We start from the raw sequence: 18,867 nt of genomic DNA, 5'->3' as shown, positions 1-18,867 counted from the left end.
GGTCTTTATTTGAAAATACTCTAGCCTCAGGACAAAAAGGGAAAAGGTTCATGACAAGACCTAATAACACTCTTTAAATACCAGACAGGCTTCTGAACTTACCTTTGAAAGAGTTAATTCCTCCAATCCTGTGGTGCAGATTGCAGGCATTTACTACTGACATGATGCTGACTTTTATATCATCATTAACAGAATGACATGTCTAATAGTGTGAACAATGCCTGACTATGAAATCCTGATTTAGCAAAACACCAAAGCATATGCTTGCACTGGAACATTAGAACAGTCCTACTGGGTCAGTGTGTTTAATGAGAAGCTTGTTTTGAAGCATATTGCCAGTAGAAGTCCCTGAAACATCAGTTTTTACTGATCAGTGTTCTCCAGCCCATGAGCCCATCACCACACGCACTTCTGATGTCCTCAGCCATAGGTAATTAAAAGCAGAAGGAGAGCAAAACATGATTTCCCCAAAGCACATTTCTTGTTTAGAGGCCAGGGGGCTAGAGGCAAGATGAAGCAGACACAGAGATTGGTTTGCTACCTCCTTTTTTTCCATTTCTCAATACCTCTGATATTATGGTGTTGGAAACCCCCTAAGTGCCTTGAGCAGCTGATCAACAGGACTTCATGTTGCAAAGATGGGCAAGACAAATATATTGGAAGAAGAAAATCCACATGAAAAAGGATTAAATCAATGGTGTAAAATAAAGCCAGCCAGGTTTGAGTGAACCTCTCTTCCTCCTCCACATACTCTGCTACATGCTCTGCATCTATTTGCTTATTGTGCCTAAACCAAACCAAATGACTTTAAATATATATTGCTAGTCCGCTATTAAAGCTCATTTTGTGATGAGGGCTTTTTTTTTTTTTTTTTTTTTTCCTATTTAAACTTATGCTAGGTTGCTGAAGTGATGTAAATTCAGCTCACTTCCAGTGATGTGTGTGAACATAATCTGTAGAAAGTTCTGCGGTGACAAGGATGGACAGTGGAAGAAATTTTCAAGTCACCAAGAAAGGTCTGAACCCCACCTGCCTTCCAAGGTGAGAGCAGCTCAATGTTTAACTGCACAGTGAGCTTTCAACTCTCTTTGGAATTATTTTGTTGTAATCTGACACAATTTCAACATCTTTGCCACACTGAGGCTCTCTTTAATCTGAGAGTACAAGAGAATGACGTAACACTTTATTTATGCTTTTGAGTCATTTTAGATAACAAAAAATACAGCATATTTTACATGACATTGGGTGGGAAGGATATTGCATCTAAGGACATTAGGGTCAAATCATGCTTTTACTGAGGTGGCTGCAAAATAGCCACACGTTGCTAAGGTATCTTAAACATTGCTTATCTGGAAATCCCACATGCAAACTAAATTTGATGCACTGGTTTAGAGTCCAAGCTGGAAGAACCTGACCCTCTGATTCCAACGATACCCCATTACTGGAAGTGTTTTGCTTGGGGTACTAAACTATGAAGTCCAGTAATAGATAAAGATGTCAATTTATTGTCATACAAAAAATGATCTAGAGGAAGGATTAAAAATGGTTGGCTGGAGAGCACTGACAATTGGAAAAGAGAGCACAAAATATGTCAAAAAGGCAATGTTTTCAATAATTCCTCCTCGCCAATACATATCTGTCCACTTAAAAGCACTACTGGGTTCAGAAAATAAAGAGGGGGATAAAAAAGGAAGCATTTAAAGAATAAAGAACTTCCTTTTCACTTTTTGACTGTATTGTACTCTGCAGGAAATAAATTTGGTTTGCCTTTGTGGCAGGTTCCTTTTTCACAATGCATTTCATTACTAGAATCTAGCTTAGTGTTAGACTGAGCTAATGTTGTACCAGCTCTATTGTGAAAAATGACTGTGCAATGTGGTTTTTTTTTTGTTTGTTTTGTTTTGTTTTTTTTAAAAAAACACCAGCCTGAACATGCATTTGCAGTAATTCACTGTTAGTCAGATACTACCAGCCTTCCCTCTGCCCTCGGCAGCTCAGTAAGCTAGCTGAGTAAATACCTCTGAAAGCACTTCCACACCAGTGCAAGCCAGATTTTAACTTCAATAATTAACTATCATCTTCCTAAAGGCTTGAAGCATTCCCAGTGAGTGCACAATGACCCACATCAGGAAAATTAACTGGATAAACTAAAAGAAAACAAGAGAAGATGCAAGCTGAATGATATTTTGCCCCCAAGGAGAGAAGCGGTTTCTGAAGTTTGGGGTCATATCCGTTGCAACCCTTCCTCCTCCCCAGGCACCAATGCAGGATGCTAGCTGGCACTTAGCAGCTGGTGCTCCTGATTAGCAGATCTCAAGGGGTTAAAGTGTTTGACCTTAGGTAGTTGTGTAAGTGGAGTATCCAGCATGCCATAAAAACATGGGTAAAAGTTGAATTCCCTTTTCCCCTTGCAATAAATAATGAGCTAGTCAAATTCTGCTGCAATGGGCTCCACAAGGTGACAAGCAGCAGCTCGCAATATTTTAAATCACCATGAGTTACCTAATGTTAGTTTTATTATTATAATAATGAAATCTTCCCTCTCTTCTCCCCCCTCTAAACATGCCAGGGGACACATTTTGATAAGCACAAGACACATGAGAAACACCCTATGGAGGATAATCCCTTCCACATTGTAACAGCATTGCTGTCACTGTGATGGTACAGGACCAAGACAAAGTTTGTCAAGAGCAGTAACACCTTTTAATATATGAGATGAGAAGAAAAAAAAGGTTTATCATTAAAAGTGGTTTTCAGGTTCAGCACACTACAGAGCTTGAGCACCTTAAAACATGCAGATTTTTTTTTTTTTTTAGTTAGAGGAACAATCAGCATTTGTCATATAAATGTGTGGAAAAATTGGCTTAATTAAGGCAAGTTTTGAGATTCTATTTTTAAGTAATAGACTTGAACATACTTGCACTGAAAGTAAAGTCAGAAGTTCTATTTTATTCATTACTAATGAAAAGTGCAGTGTAGATTCTGTGGGACTGATAGAATTTTATATTAAAGGACTGTATTAAAAGGAATATTTTAGATTCTAGATGCTCTGAATTTTCTGTGTATTTATAAAAATAAAACGATCCTTAAATACTTCATCAAAGCAGTTATTTATGGGGGGGTTCTTTTCAAATAACCCAAACTGCAGAGTTTTCTTTGTGATGTTCCACAAGCACATATCACTCATAAATATTAAATTAAAAAGAATTTTTCTAGCTGGGAACAACTTTCAGACCTATCGGCATATATCCTCAAAAATATATGATTTCAGCTCTGCACAGTGGCTATACATTTGTTACTGTGAGCCCTAAAAGATGGCTTGGTCTTTAGGTTGCTATGTTTAGATATATTTGAATACTTTTCCAGAATGAGACTCTGACTTGCTGCACCACTTTGGTCAAATCATTAAATTCACCCTTTGTTTCACACCATTATTTACAACATGAACCATCTTTTTTCTTAGCTAATAAGTTGTTATGAAAACATATCTATTAATGGTTACAACGTATTGGACAATAGAGAGGTGAGAACTTAGATATTTTTTCAAATACCCTTTGCAACTTTCTCAGCCCTCCTTCTGTTCCCCTTGATCATAAAGTGGTCACAAAACTGAATATATGATGTAGGAGTCGTGCCAAGCAGTTGTAAATGTGGGATTATTAGCACTGTTACCATTTCTTCTTCAGGAGATGAGGGTGATCTGTGTGGGAATAAGCATTATCCCAACAGAGAAAAATGGAGTACTAAGGAGAATACAGAAATGACCTGTCAAGCACCTTTCTTTTTGCATCAGTAAGTGTTTGATTTCATTCTAGTCAGCTATTACCTGCTTAATGCATCTTTTTTATATTTATTATCTTGTATAGATTTTGAATTAGGCCTTGAAGGGCAAAGGGACTTGTTGGGTCAGATTAAAAACTGGCTTGTTAAAATCTCAAAGGAAGAGTCCCTAATACAGTTCTTTCTGCTGCTGTTGCTAGAAGCTGAAAAAGATCCAATTAATATTTGCAAGATGCAAGACTGGCAGCCTTTGAGCCTCAGAGTTGGGCGCTGCGCGTGATGCGCAGGCAGCTGGGACCAGTGGGGAAGAATCACCTGTAATATTATGAAGCAGCAAAAAATACATGTGAAATGGAAAATAAGGGCAAAAACACAGTGTCAGCAAGGACAATGAGCTGTTTCATCACAGCATCATCTGTGTTTAGGGAGGCTACGAGTGTTTTTTATGTTTGGGTGATGACTCCATGACTCATGCCTAAAAGTGATGTTTCGTGGTCAAAGTGAACTCGTGCGCAGCAGCTCCTTCCCTCCTTGTGTGAGGACTCAGACCAATTTGCTTTCTTGGGTTTAGTGCAACATTTTCTGGTCTTTTCTGCATTCAGCTTTGCCATAGGAAGGAGGCAAACAGTGAACTAGGCCAAGGACAATGGAGACCCAAGAACAGAAACCTCCTTAAGAAAGACAGGCAGTAACTAGAGCCAGGTCTGCCAGGAGCCTAATACACGAATGGGCCCATCTATACTGCTGGCTGTGACAGTAGATAGGAACAGAAGTGGCCTCTCTGGGGATTTAGGAGGGTATATCAGTACCCAGGGACTATTACACTGTCACAGCTATGCTGTTGCCCAGTGTCCACGCCAGCTGGACGTAGCACAGATATGCTACAGATTTGCAATGCCCCCAAAGCTCTAGATGCCTCCAGGTTCCCACTGACAACTTCTAAAGGACTGCTTGTGTAGCTGCTCCAGCAAGTGTTTGCCCCATCAAGTACCTAATGTTGCAGTGAAACATTTAATCAAACCATATGAGGGGCAAACTCAATCTGATTAAAGAAGAAAGGGTCATAACTGAGGGGAGTGTAACACCACTTCTTCACTGACCATTAGTTTTAATGGCATACCGGTAATATTTACTAACTAGCTGAGTCTCAAAGGCCCAACCTCATCTCATCTACACCAGCCATCCTTGAAGTTCGAATCCGAGTTAGTCATCTCCTCTTCCAACAGCTAAGAGGGAAAGGGGAAGCTCAGATGGGCAATTCATTTGCCCGAGAATTACCCTCTAGAGGTGCATATCATTCTCCATTGATGACTGAGGACACCTAGACAACTAGGTTAGGTGAGATGCTAGATGCTTATATGGCTAAAGTTAGCTGAAATCAACCTGGGTTGAAAAGAGCCGAGTTTCTGCTTTGCATTTTCAGGTTCACATGTGCTAGAATCAGCCACATCTAGCAGTGTTTGGGATCTGTGTTTTATGTCTTTTACCTTCCGCTCTCCAATCACTCCACAGGTTGGCAATCTTGGTGGAAATTATAAAAGAAAAAGCAAAATAGAACCACAATGAAAAGATAAACCAGTTGCAATACAGTGAAGGGAAGGCTATAGAAGTGAAAAATGTGTTGTAAGAGCAACTGCTGTTTGTACAGTGCTCTGTTGCAAAGAAACAAGTCTTTTCTCCCTTCAACTTGTATTGTTTGAGAGCCCATTAAATAAAACCACTTGTAAACATTACAGTTAAAAAAAGGAGCTGAATAACATCCACAAACTACAAAACTAAAAGCAATTTTCATTTGTAGTTATCCAGATGTCTTGTGCTGTAGCTGCTGGAGTTCTGCTGTCGGCCAGGAGGATCATTTGATGCTTTTCATGGAAAGAGAAGAGCATCAGCAAAAACCTCATGAGGGACACACTTTTAAAGATAACAAAAAAGATAAATGTATTCAGGCTGGCATTTTCATTAAAAGCTTATTCTCTCTCTGAGATGAACAAAATCTGTGTGCATGTGTCTATGTGGCTAGGGATGGACCAAATGTAGACCTAAATCTGTGAACTGTCTGTAATTTCAGGAAAAACATATAAGTGCTTCTATACACCTCACAATGACCCAAATTAAAATGTCACTACCTTTGTTAAAAAAATACCAACCAAACAAAAAAAACAGAAGTACAACAAAAAACCCAACGAGCAAAACAAGCACATAAAGGGAGGAGGGATTACTTTAAGTAATAAAAGTGAACCACTGAAAATTACTGTGACAGTCATACACAGATAAAGTCCACACTACATAATGTGTTACTGTTACACAATTTATATTAATACTTGAGAACTGCACATTCTTACTATATGAACGTAAGTTATATGGCTTTGTCACTACACAATCCAAAGGAAGGTGATACTAAAGATGGAACACCTAGGAGCAGCCTAATGTTTTAAAAACTGCTTCAGGAAAATAATGCGTCTAAGGTTGCACTGATATGAAATCTTGCAGAGATAGAAAATCACTACTGACATGTCAATTTTTAAGCTACTATTCTTTGTCTATGCAGAAAAAATGTGCAGGAAATACTCACTGTAACTGAATGCAAACTTGCTGGTTTGAGGCCCAATCCTTTCTCACTTCCACTGTGCATAAGAACATGTCATGTCATATTCTACACCTTATAGGAAGTGTTTCTCTTTTACATACAGATTTGCCCCTACCTCCCTAGAATTTAATAATAAGAGGAATATGTCTAAATATGCAAGAAATAGAAATTAATGTTTTATATTCCATATGGGGTAAGTTACTCCACAGTCACCTATGGTCACTCTAGTAAATACCAGTGCACACATCTAAATTCAACTTACACACACACATGCAAAGGGCAGTGATTTCAAGAACTGTGGATGTGCTGCTACTGCCTGCTTACAGGTGTTCCCCAGTAGCAGCTCCCATAGAGCTCTACACAATTTGGTTCTTTTAGTACCTCTTCCAGGAATTGCCAGTGAGTTACCTGAAAGGCAGTTCATCTCCACATGCTGAATCAAACCTGTACAAAGTAAGGATGCTCATTGCAAAAATGACATTCTGAAAATGTGTCTCAGTTGGCCCTAAAAATCCTGGAGTCCCCTTTGGAAAAAGTGAATTTTTTTTACAGGGTAACAGAAGTAACTCACCCACATTCATCTATTAAATTATAAGAACTGTGTCTTATATTACTTAAATTTTATGTCACATGTAGGTGGCAATGCTTTCACAGGACAGTACATGGAGTGACCTGAGTACAAGATCCAACTCTTATAGATTAATTTTTTAAAAAGTTTATCCTTAGAAGTGACAAAACTTGTCCAGCTATAGACGAGGTGGAATAATTACAACCAGAAGACTACCATCTGGTAAATTAAACACTTCTTTTCAAATATTTCTATGAACTGCTGCATGAGTTTAGATTAAAAAAAAAAAAAAAAGTAAGTATTTTTTCAGTCCTTATACAAATCTCCTTTTCTGAACATTTGCCCAGCTGCTTCTCAAATCAATATCACAGTACTTCTGTGACCAGCTTTTTCACTTTTCCATATTCTGACCTACCCATTGTGTGGAAAAATGCTGCCCAAATTCCTTATCTGCTTGTCTTCTCCTTAGTTTCAGTCAATGACCTCTTGTTTTCAAATTAGTCACTATCTCAAGCTGCTTACTGACATCAATACATTCCTTTCAGGGTCTTCTGACGCTCTATGGGGACCTCCCTTCTTGCTCCCTTTCCCAAGGAATAGCCCATGTCTGATCAGTCTTTCTTCACAATTCATTTGCCCCAAACCCTGAATAATTAGGGTTGCTTTCTACCACACTTTCCAAGTCCCAGCTTTTTTTCCAGTAAAATCACCAGAACACCAAATAGCTCCAGAAATATGGTTCTTTTAGAGTAATCCATGACCACTAAACTATTTTACAAAAGGAAAAAAAAAGAAAAAAAAAGAGAGACATTCCATCAATATTCGCTTTTTGTTTGAAGTCTCCATATGCCATAAAGAAAACCACCTAAAACTGCAGTGTATACAACATACACTAGGAAATGTCAACCAACACTTGGCCTGTACTCATTAAATCATTTCACAAGAAAAGCTTGTAGAACATGCTACTTTTTAATCTTCATTGCATGAACTATTAATCGATGATTGTATAGTGTCAATATTATGTCAAAAAAGCTTTAAAGCTTTATGCATCCACATGTGTTTTGCAAAGGAAATGAACAGTGTTTTAAAGAGCTTTTTGTAAATAGTGAGAGCTCCCTGAGAATCACAGGCTGGACCATGAAAAACCATTCTATACATTCCCTATACATTTCTGCATGTAGCTGGGGGCCCAGTTCTCATTGTGATTAATTATCTGCTAAGAAAAGCTGCAAGAACAAGAACTATTCGCCTAATTGTGTTTCCAGGGTAACTCATTGAATAAAAGTTACAATACATAAATGCAGCTAATTTGAGAAGCTGGCCTTACAACTTATGATATGTTTACATGGACACTAAGAGCTTCCTTCAGAAACTGAAACAGCAACTTTTCAGATTTACACAGTTAGCAATATTGCTGCTGAGGACTGAGGCAGCCTTGTGCACAACACCGCACAAAGAAAACCTAATTTTTTGGCTATACCAGCCTTCATTGTTTACCCTTTTCCCCAGAGATAATAATCTATCTCACCCAAATCTCAAAGACCAGCAATGTGATTGATTCAAAACTTAGAATGGGAGAATAATTAAGTTTTTAAGTCCTAAATTTTTTGGCTGTAAGTTTTCTCCAGAATACCACATTTTCTAAATCGTACTTCTTGCCCCCTTACCATTAAATACCACTTTAAAGAAGAGTAATCTCTCTTCTACACTATGTATTTTCTCAACCACTGGATGACAGGTAGTATGTTAAGTTTTATTTTCCTGGGAGAGGCTGGATTCTGGGCTAAAGAAATATTCCCTTGTTCACCAAGAGCATGTCAGAAGGAGTCTGGCTCTAGACTTGTATCAGCACAACCAAACAATAGAATTTTCTCAGACTCTGCATAAAGACTCAAAAATAAGCAGATTGAATCCATTTTAACACAAATATGGGCAAGCGTTTTCTTTCATAAAATCCTTTCAGAGAGGAGCTAACCCCACAACTTGATTATGATTGTTAAATCCACACAGCAGCTAAGCAAAACCTCAGCAAGGGTTCAGATTAGCCAAAATCATTTGATCACGATGAGTCAGAAGGCGAATTAAGGAATCTTTTGTTTTGCCTTAAAATGTCATGGTATAAACTGCATCTGCTCAGGAGCTGACTCATAAGACCCTCAGACAATAGGGTAGCGAGGGCAAGGAAAGGACTTGGGGAGATAACCTCAGCAACCAGCCCAGGCCAGAGCGGGTGTGCTCATCAATTATAATCCAAGCTTTTGAATGCGAGAGAATAAACCGTTGGTCTGGCTTTGCTAAATCAAATCTTTCTGCTGGGTTTAAGAATTCAGAAATCAATACTTTAAAAGGATTTTAAAATTCATATTAGTCTTCCCTTTGACTCATCTCATTCCAGCTAGTTCAAACACAAGAAAATGGATTGTCAGCAAACCACAAGCAGCTGCTGGCTGGATTGATATCTAAAAATCAAACCATTATCTACACTATCCAAGCCTCTCGGTGCAGAAAATAAAAGTGGGAAGAGTCATAATTTAATTTTTTTTCTTTTCCATGCCAGAAACACTCAATAAAAATGTCCTGAAATATATCAGACTTTTAGTCATTACAATAAGCCTGCAGGAAAGACAAGAAATGAGAAAATTCTCAACCTTTCTCTAGAGCACACAAGAAGAAAAAAAAAACTGATCAGCTCAGAGTTACTGTGAGTTTAGGGTGAGGGAGGAATATCAAGTAGACTAAACCTAAATCAGTTTATCTTCCCCAGTAATGAAGGATAAAACTTGTAAATACATCAAGGATGTCGAAATCCTCAGCAGAAATCAACCTTAGAAAAACAGTCTCTGTCAAAAATCCAGCACGCATTGTTATCTAAAAAAACAATCCATTATAATTTTCTGTATTTATATAAATCATGGAAGTGAACATGGACTTGAAACAAATTACTTCTCAACGTCTCCATCAAAACCAAATCTTGTCCTAAGCTGTCTGTCAGGGAAATGAGAGGTGACTTGGTAACTGTCTTGAAATTTTAACACCCAGGTAAAAATAGCATCATAGTTAAATAATGTTAAATATAATTTAAACATGTTACTTTAAGGCCAGACTCAACACTTTAATTTTTGTTATTACTTCAGTGGGTACAGGATCAGGGTCTTCTAACTGCTCTGCAAATAAATCTAGGCAGAAAAATAATTACAGTAATAAACTATATGATATATAGCAGCACGGGGTTACTGGAACAACTAGAGAAAAGGATACACTTGCATTTAAAACTTTCTGCTGACACGACACAGGAATGATAGCACCGTTGTTCTCTGACTGTTCTGTATCCAATAAGATTATTTAATGTGGCTGTTCAGAGCAAAAGCACAGATGCAGCCTTTACATTTACTGCACAGAGGACAGCAAAATACATTAAAAAAATCCAACCCAACAGGAAACCCTTCCTGGTGCTGTGCAGAGCTGAGGGCAGGCTGGTGCTCTGCAGCTCCCAAAAGCAGCTTGGCTGGGAAGGTGTTTGCTGAGCAAGGGCTCCTGCCAGCTCCAGGAGAGCTCTCCCGTGCCCTCCCGCCAGCTGAACGCCCTGAAGGACATCAAGGGGCCATTTCTATCCTCGGTACCAACTTTTCAATCTTGCAAATGCATTAGAAGAGGGTGCTTTGTTTTTTTTTAAATTTCACTCCTGCTTTCTGAAAGGGGTTGGGGCTGTCAAGCTGATGTGGCGGGTTCCAAGCACAAAACCCTCCCTAACTAGGTTTCTTTTTCCCTGCTTTAAGCTTCAGAAACAGGTCCCTTGCTGGTGGTTTTCAGCATCTAAAATAATACAAGGGATGGCAACAGGCAAGATAGTAGAAGATATGAATTTGTAACGTGTTTGATAGACTAAGTATTAGCACTAATTTAATGAGCACTAGGAGAAGAAGTTGTGAATGACAAAGCCATTTACAGTTAACTGTCTAAGAGAATGCAGGGAAGTAAATCATTACATGAAAAAGGAGCTCCTTTTTTCAACCAACCCTATTAAAAACCCCACTAAAGAGCCAAGGCATTTATTAATTGCTTTCTGCTTTCCTACTGGTGAAACTAAGTACTCCCCTATTTACTTTGATTTAAAAATGCATTATTGTCTACCTTCTAATAAACCAGAGAGTGGAACAAGAAACTCAAATTATTCAAACTGTATTCTTAGAAGTCTGGGTTTTTTGTTTTGTTTTGTTGGTTTTTTTGGTGTTTTTTTTTGTTGTTTTGGTTGTTGTTGGGTTTTTTGGTGGTTTTTTGCCTTTTTTTTTTTTTTTTTTGAAAGGCTGAAGGCCTTAATCCTTAAAAGCCTTTTTGAAAGAAATGTTACGAGATGCTGGCCTTGCAGCTGGGCCCAGATTGAAAGTGCACTTACATTTTTATGTTGAGCGCTGAAGGACTCTGAGGTTAGCCCTCGCACTCCACATAAAAGCTTTGGAAAGGGCATTCTTTGCCACTCGTGCAATTCATTCTCTAAGAAAAGGAAATGGAAAGAAAGATTTCATGTCCAGGGCTTCAGGCCTTTGATCATTTGATGAACATTGGATCCTCAACCTGGGCCTCCAGCTTCTCAGGCCAGACAAAGAGGGCCCCGGCCGCACAGGCTGGGCCGCGGTTCCCGCCCGAACAAAACCTTTGGCGGCCGCACAGTGTGACAGCCTGGGAAAGGCCCACCTCAGCAGGGCTGAGATGCCCGCTCTGCCCTTTGATCTTTCATTTAAACCCCAGCCAAAGCACCAGGTCAGGGGATTTCACGTCGCACACCCCCACGGACAGAGGGGAGCAGGTCAAGAACAAAATGGGGGTGACCGATCTCCAAAAAGCCCTGTGACGCCTTTCTCTGGCCAGTTTCACATGACTTGTCTGGCATTGTGAAGTGCTAAGCCCACACTTAAAATGGAATTTGACATTACATGGTACAATGGAGTCAATAAATGGCATTCTTCAGTGCTTTTACAACAAAGTCAAACTTCCCTTAAGTGGCTGAAAGCCCCAAGCTAGAAAATACTTCTCATTTACTTCTTTATGCGAGTAAATTGTGTATAATTTAAATCTAGTTTTCATTGTGGCTTCTCATTGGTGATGATTGAAATCAACCAAAGAAATACCTAACAAAGGTCTACATTAATTTTACGATGTATCATTGCTTCTGTTTTTAAAGACTAAGTTGTCATGTGGCATGTAGCAAACATTGGAAATATCTCCATATTCCTTCATGGAGTGAAAAACTATTTTCCAATGAGCATGAAAAACTAATCTCATCCCACTGGAAAAATTATTTTCAGTACAATGCTAAGAAGAAGGCAAACACACAACTTATTTTAACATCAGCAGCAAGTTCCACAGGATGCTTGTGGGCAGAAAATGAAGTCATGTTTGATGAGACATGTTAACAGTCAGAATACAGAGAGGAAAAAATGCTAAAGTCTTTTTTCTAGAGGGACAGGATGCTGGGATGTCCCACAGGACTGGGACACACAGGATGCAACAGATGACTGCAAAACATGGAGTGTATTTTTATATCACATACAAAAATATGGCTATGTTAGAAGATTTTAAACAACTTTAAAGCTATTAGAACTCAAAGAACTAATTAGTGTTTTTGTATATAAATTAATATATGTTTTTACTATTAATCCCTTTTTGTTAAATAAACGTGCTTAATGCCATATTAAGGAAAAGTACTCAGTTTAAGAAAGGCAAATAATTATTTTTGGCTTATTTTCAACCTTACAAGATTTCTCTTCCTCTTTAAATGCATTTCTACGAAACTGTGATACACACATGGCCAAAGGGATGAGGAAGGGATACAATATACATTATGTCTTTTTAACATATGGTCAGGTTTACATGCCCACTTCATCCTCCCTCCTTTTGAAGACTGTATCAGCATTAACAATTTGGTTTTGTTCTAACATAAAAGGGTTATTTCAGGGTATCTCAAGTACTTCCCACCATGAACAATTTACAAATCAGTAAAAAGTAACAGGAATGATCCAAATCTCTACACAATCTATAGACTTAATTTTAAATAAACAACAGTATATATTTATTTTGACAGGTGTTGTCACTTCAGAAAGCTGCATATCACAGATGAGGAAACTAAGGAACAGAAAAGCTAAATAAATTGTTCAGTATCAAACAGTGGCAGAGCTGGAAACAGCATTAGCTGGTTAATTTTCAGACCTTATTTTAACCTTCAGACCTGTTCACTACAGTCACTTTCCTCCTAAGAGAGAAATGTGTGCAGCACATGAGGTACCAGCTCCTTTAGGTGCTTTGGTGTCAATGATCAGTTACAAAAAGAAAAGTAATTGTGTTTGACCATCGTGGCTGGGTAGGTGACAGAGGACTGAGCAAACAGTCATGAAGCATCCCAGCACCTAACTCATGTAACCACTAAATAAGGATTGTACAGCCCCAAGATATCTGCTTCTAAAAACTCTAATAACTATTTTAAATGATAAATTTAAAAATTCAAATACTTCTTAACAGCACAAAACAACCTGCTCATTCATGAAGCATTTGCATTTGAGTTTGTTGTTTTAAATCACTATGAAAATAAAACTTAAGAACGTTCAGGAAAGAGTAGGATTTGCCTCTAAGTTATTCTCAGATTTTCTGTGAATACTGCTCCATGTATTGTCATGGCAACACAACACATCTTTCAGCACTGAGGAAGTAACAAGCCTTTTGATTCTCACCTTTGGCCATTTTATTGAGAACCATGTCAATTAGAATGTAGGTTCCACTTCGTCCTGCACCATCACTGCCAACAGAAAGGGAAAAAGAAAAAAATAAAGCCTATCAATGTGCATCTACACTCGACATGAAGCTACCTGCCCTTAATATTATACTGTTACATGCTGGGGGGAGAAGACAGAATAAGGGGCAAAAGAGGGGGAGAGAAAACTTGCTCTGAATTAACACAAGCTGTTTATAGAAGATTAACTATTAGCCAGCAAGGGTAACAGAGCTTTGTTTTGATTTTTTAAGCCAACCTGTGTTTATGCAATGAAAGTGTTTTAAACAATAGTGGAAAAAGCTGTAATCCTAGAACAGAATACTATTTCTGTTCAAAAAGCGTATCTCAAATGAGCTTGTAGTCACTTGTATATGAGACCAAGAGCCATGGAATAAGCTAGAGGAGAACATTATCCAGAAGAGTCCCCAGAAGCTGCAGATTGCATTGAAACACAGTGGCCAGAAGAAATGCACACAGGGACCTGTACAAGAATCAAATATTTGAATACTGAGGGACTGCAATCTTTCTTCACTATATACCACAAGTAATTAGTTTTTTTCTTTTTACCTTTCCTACTTCTTCCTTAGCTGCAACCATCAGAAAAAAATAGTATCATGTAATTCCTAAAAAGCAGCTTTAACTTGTGTGTATCATCAGCCCTTCCTCAGAGATGTGAGACCAAGCCTTTGGAGGGTGAAAGCTCCCTAATCTGAATGCAGTTTGTGTCCCTTTCAGAGACCAACGTGTAATTGCCAGTGTGATGCTCTTTTAGAGCTGCTGTTAGCAAACATAATTAAGACTTTAAGTAAAACCTTTTTGTCTTTCGCTCCCCAAAATTTTTACAAAGGTGCATGTGTGACCAATTAGTCTGGTATGTACTTTTATTAATTAAACCATTGTTTTTATTGATAGCTCAGTTTGTGTGCCACAATTAATGAAAGAAAACATAATAGAACAGTGTGAAGCACATTATTACATTCAGTTCATAGGCAGACTGTGAAACTTAATTTTTAAGTCTGTGTAGACAGAGTTTTTCTTTAAGTAACTAGATCACTGCTTAGAAAAAAGGAGGTAATGGTAATATTTTTTTTCTTTTTATTCCTATGAAGGGAACAAAGACACAATCTTATCAGTTAGGTTGAATAATGAGAGACAAGGCAGTGACTAGACCTAATAAAAACAAAACCTACTTAATGGATGGAGACATTTGCATCCATCACAGTAAGGAAAGAGCAAGAAACTTGAAAGCTCTTCATTCTGCATCCAATGTTTCTTTTTTCAGGCTTCCTGAAGGCAATTCTACATGTCAAAAATGGGAGTGCCACATGTCAAACAACCTGCCTCTTCACAGGGCTGGCTTTCTATCTTCCTCATCTACATGAATAACTTCAATAAATAAGTGTAATATCCCCCTTATAACTCAGAACCTCCAATGGCAAAACCAAACATTAACTTCATTATGGTTAAGTCTTCCATTGACCTGCCCAACAGTGTTCATGTGCTGTGTTCAGACTGTCAGGCCTAAAGGTAATCTGATTTTAAAGGATTACTCAGTCTCTGGGTATTTTTCCACTCCCTGACATTGCCCTCTTCTTACCATGATCACTAAAAGCAAGCAAAGAAGAAATAAAACATAATTGAGTCTAAATAAAATAAGAATAAATTGGGAATGAATACAAGGAACCACTATCCTTTTCAAGGAGATTTATGAAATTTAATTGCTACTTGTATTTGAAAGGGAGGCCATACATTGTAAAGTCATGGCAACAACAAAAACACAGGGAAGGATAATTTTATTATGAAAACAGATCTTGAGCATTAATCAGAATTAAAAAATCAAATGAATTATATATAATACCTTTGGTCTAAATCACTGTTTAATAATTAATCTAAATCTTTAATTTGCCCGTTCTCTTTATATCTACCTTAAATTCTTATGCATATAAATCTTTCTAAAGCTATTTTAGAAATTGTACTTGCCTGCAATGAACAACTACTGGACAAGAGCGACCCCTGTAGCACTTGTTTACTTTTCTGAAATAAAACAGACACAAAAAATTAATTAAGCATATTACATACTGTTTCTTCAGCCAACTGTCAAAAATAAGCAATAAGAAAATTCAAATACTGCAGTCTTTAAAGAAACAGGTTGATAATGTCCTAATATAACAAGCAGTTATTACATACATAATCTTGTTTAAAGTTTGCTTCTGCTTTGGTGCCGTAGAAATCCCAGACAACATTCCATTATTGCTGTTAGCAAAAAAACCCCCAACCTCTTTTCTCAAAAGTTTCGTAACTTAGCTCCAAAACTAAAATTACCTTGAGATGCTTTATTTTTAAAGCCAACTTTGAGTTCATGAGCTTGCTCAAAGAAATATTGAAGAGCATCAAACTGAATCCAAAATGAAAAATGGCTATTCCAGTATACTTTGTACAATGTGTGCTGACTTGAAAAAAAACACTTCTCCCCAGGAAGGCAAATACCAAATATCCAGAAAAGCTTCTCACAAAATTCTAAAATGTGTATCTGTGGTGGTGAAAAAACCCAAAACCAGTAATAAGATTTAGTGCTTTTGTTCTAGTGCAGAAGTCTTATATATTTAATATTTACACATTATTTTCTTCCACAGCTTCCTGGCTAAACATTCTAAGAGGCAAGAGAATATCTCTGAAGTCAAACACTAGAAGTACAGCTATAGAGCAGGTGTGCTGAGGTGTAAACTCAACAAAGGATTTAACTAGTGCTGAAGCAAAGCAAGATACTCAGTCTAAGAACAGAGCCCACAAAATTGGCTTTGATCTATTCAAATTGCCTTACAAAATCAAAATTCCAAACCCTCTCTTCTGCTATAGGATATTTTTTGCATGTCACATGTGTTACAGGCCCCCAAAACCCCATAAAATATGCACACATATGTTAACAAAGCAAGCTGCATAAAGGCTAAAATGGGAAAGTGTTGCTTCAAGAAATCAAAACCTTTTGTTCAGTTTCATTTAAGAGATATTTGAGTTTACTGGAGCTAGAAGGTCTCATACTAAACCATTTCACAGGGCAGCTTCCAAAGGTTGGCCAGGTGTTCTGACAGTCCCCAGCTCAGCCCAAGTGTTACACAGGATGCTGACTGCTGCACTGAAGTGAGCTGCTGGAATTTGGCAACTGGGGTATGATGTTATTATGAATTTTAAAGCAGAGCTAACCTACTGAATCATTTAATTCTTGGCTGTTCATCTATTCACTAACATCTGTGCTGTGAAAACATGCATATATCTTTAAACATTGCTTACAGGATAGCCTGAAGATGCCTAAACTTTTAAATCTGACAGGGAGTCAGGATACCTGGAACTCAACGCAAACAGGCTGTGGAGATCCTGGTGATGTCTCATGAAACTGTGTTTTCACATTCTGCTTTATATTATTTAAAATTCTAACCAAATTCAAGAATTAAATTAAGTTCTTACAATGATTTTCTTTAAACTTAAGAATTCAGAATTTTTCACAATTCTTACTCTTTTGCTTAGGGATGTAAATCATATTTGCAGTGACATTCTGTCTCTATTTTTATTTCTTGGATGTAAGTAATGCAGTAAAACAACACTCATGATATAAGCGGTAAGTCATTGAGAAGCATGTGACTTTAGAAGTTAAATCGACCATTTATAGGTCCATAAACGCATATATATGCAGGCACTACCAAGCAAAACTTCACTGACTTGAGCTGCAGCAGAGTTACACATGAATGAATCTAGCAAACTGGTTGAAAGGAAGAAGTCAGAGAGTTGTGGTCAATGGGACAGAATCTAGTTGGAGGTCTGTGACTAGTGAGTCCCTCAGGGGCTGGTACTGGGACCAGTGCTGTTCAATATTTTCATCAATGACCTGGATGAGGGAACAGAGTGTGCCCTCAGCAAGTTTGCTGATGACACTAAACTGGGAGGTGTGGCTGACACACCAGAAGGCTGTGCTGCCATCCAGTGTGACCTGGACAGGCTGGAGAGTTGGGCGGGGAGAAACTTGATGAAATTCAACAAGGACAAGTGTAGAGTCTTGCATATGGGGAAGAACAACACCATGTACCAGTACAGGTTGGGGGCTGAGCTGCTGGAGAGCAGTGTAGGAGAAAGGGACCTGGGGGTCCTGGTAGACAGGAGGATGACCATGAGTCAGCAATGTGCCCTTGTGGCCAAGAAGGCCAATGGCATCCTGGGGTGCATTAGAAAGGGTGTGGTTAGTAGGTCAAGAGAGGTTCTCCTCCCCCTCTGTTCTGCCTTGGTGAGGCTGTATCTGGAATATTGTGTCCAGCTCTGGGCCTCTCAGCTCAAGAAGGACAGGGAACTGCTTGAGAGTCCAGCACAGAGCTACATCTCCCTTATGAAGAAAGGCTGAGGGAGCTGGGTCTCTTGAGCTTGGAGGAGACTGAGGGGTGACCTCATCAATGTTTACAAATATGTTAAAGGTGAATGTCAGGAGGACAGAGCCAGGCTTTTTTCAGTGGTGTCCAGTGATAGGACAAGGGGCAATGGGTGCAAACCGGAGCATAAGAGGTTCCACGTAACCATCAGAAAAAAACTTCTTTACTGGGAGAGTGACAGAGCCCTGGAACAGGCTGCCCAGAGAGGTTGTGGAGTCTCCTTCGCTGCAGACATTCAAAACCTGCCTGGACATGTTCATGTGTGATGTGCTCTGGGTGATCCTGCTCTGGCAGGGGGGTTGGACTAGATGATCTTTCGAGGTCCCTTCCAACCCCTAAGATCCTGTGATTCTGTGATTCAATTCTTGATAGCCATATCTGAGGATCAACTCTCTTATACAATACAAAGCCTGGTATTAATTTTTTTATATTGTACAATAAATTCTATTTGCAATGTCTGTAATAACATCTGATAGTCAGTTTGCATTCCACTACGTGCAGCTGCTTATCCTCCCCCCATCCGCCATCATGCACCTTAGTAAAGTGTCATTTCTGCATTTAAAGTATTAAATAAAAGCTAATAACTGAAGAGGCCTGTGTGGTTCTTTTGTTATTTGTATGGCACCACTAAGGATACCTCCCTGTTGTGACTGGCCATCTACCAAAGTTCTAATATAATTTCAATGGCAAACTTGATCTAAACCTATCAGTAGATCAGACCCCTTAGTAAATCAGACAGCCAGAGACACGTGTTAGG

The 18,867-nt window shown here is 38.5% G+C and overlaps 1 protein-coding gene across 1 annotated transcript in view; it reads right to left on the bottom strand.

Annotated features, from left to right (window-relative positions):
• The window catches only part of PTPRN2 (protein tyrosine phosphatase, receptor type, N polypeptide 2), a 91,060-nt gene that overhangs the window by 8,631 nt on the left and 63,562 nt on the right, over nucleotides 1-18,867 (bottom strand). The window contains exons 8-9 of the mRNA XM_010007048.1: nucleotides 15,679-15,732; nucleotides 13,658-13,722 (exon numbers count right to left, since the gene is read on the bottom strand). Of these exons, the coding sequence (XP_010005350.1) occupies nucleotides 13,658-13,722; nucleotides 15,679-15,732 (119 nt within the window). The remainder of the gene's footprint in view (nucleotides 1-13,657; nucleotides 13,723-15,678; nucleotides 15,733-18,867) is intronic.

Source organism: Chaetura pelagica, unplaced genomic scaffold (assembly GCF_000747805.2).
Source record: "Chaetura pelagica isolate M959 unplaced genomic scaffold, ChaPel_1.0 scaffold17, whole genome shotgun sequence".
NCBI lineage: Eukaryota > Metazoa > Chordata > Aves > Apodiformes > Apodidae > Chaetura > Chaetura pelagica.
The sequence above is the reverse complement of the archived record's forward strand: the minus strand, read 5'-3'. Positions and strand labels throughout refer to the sequence as shown.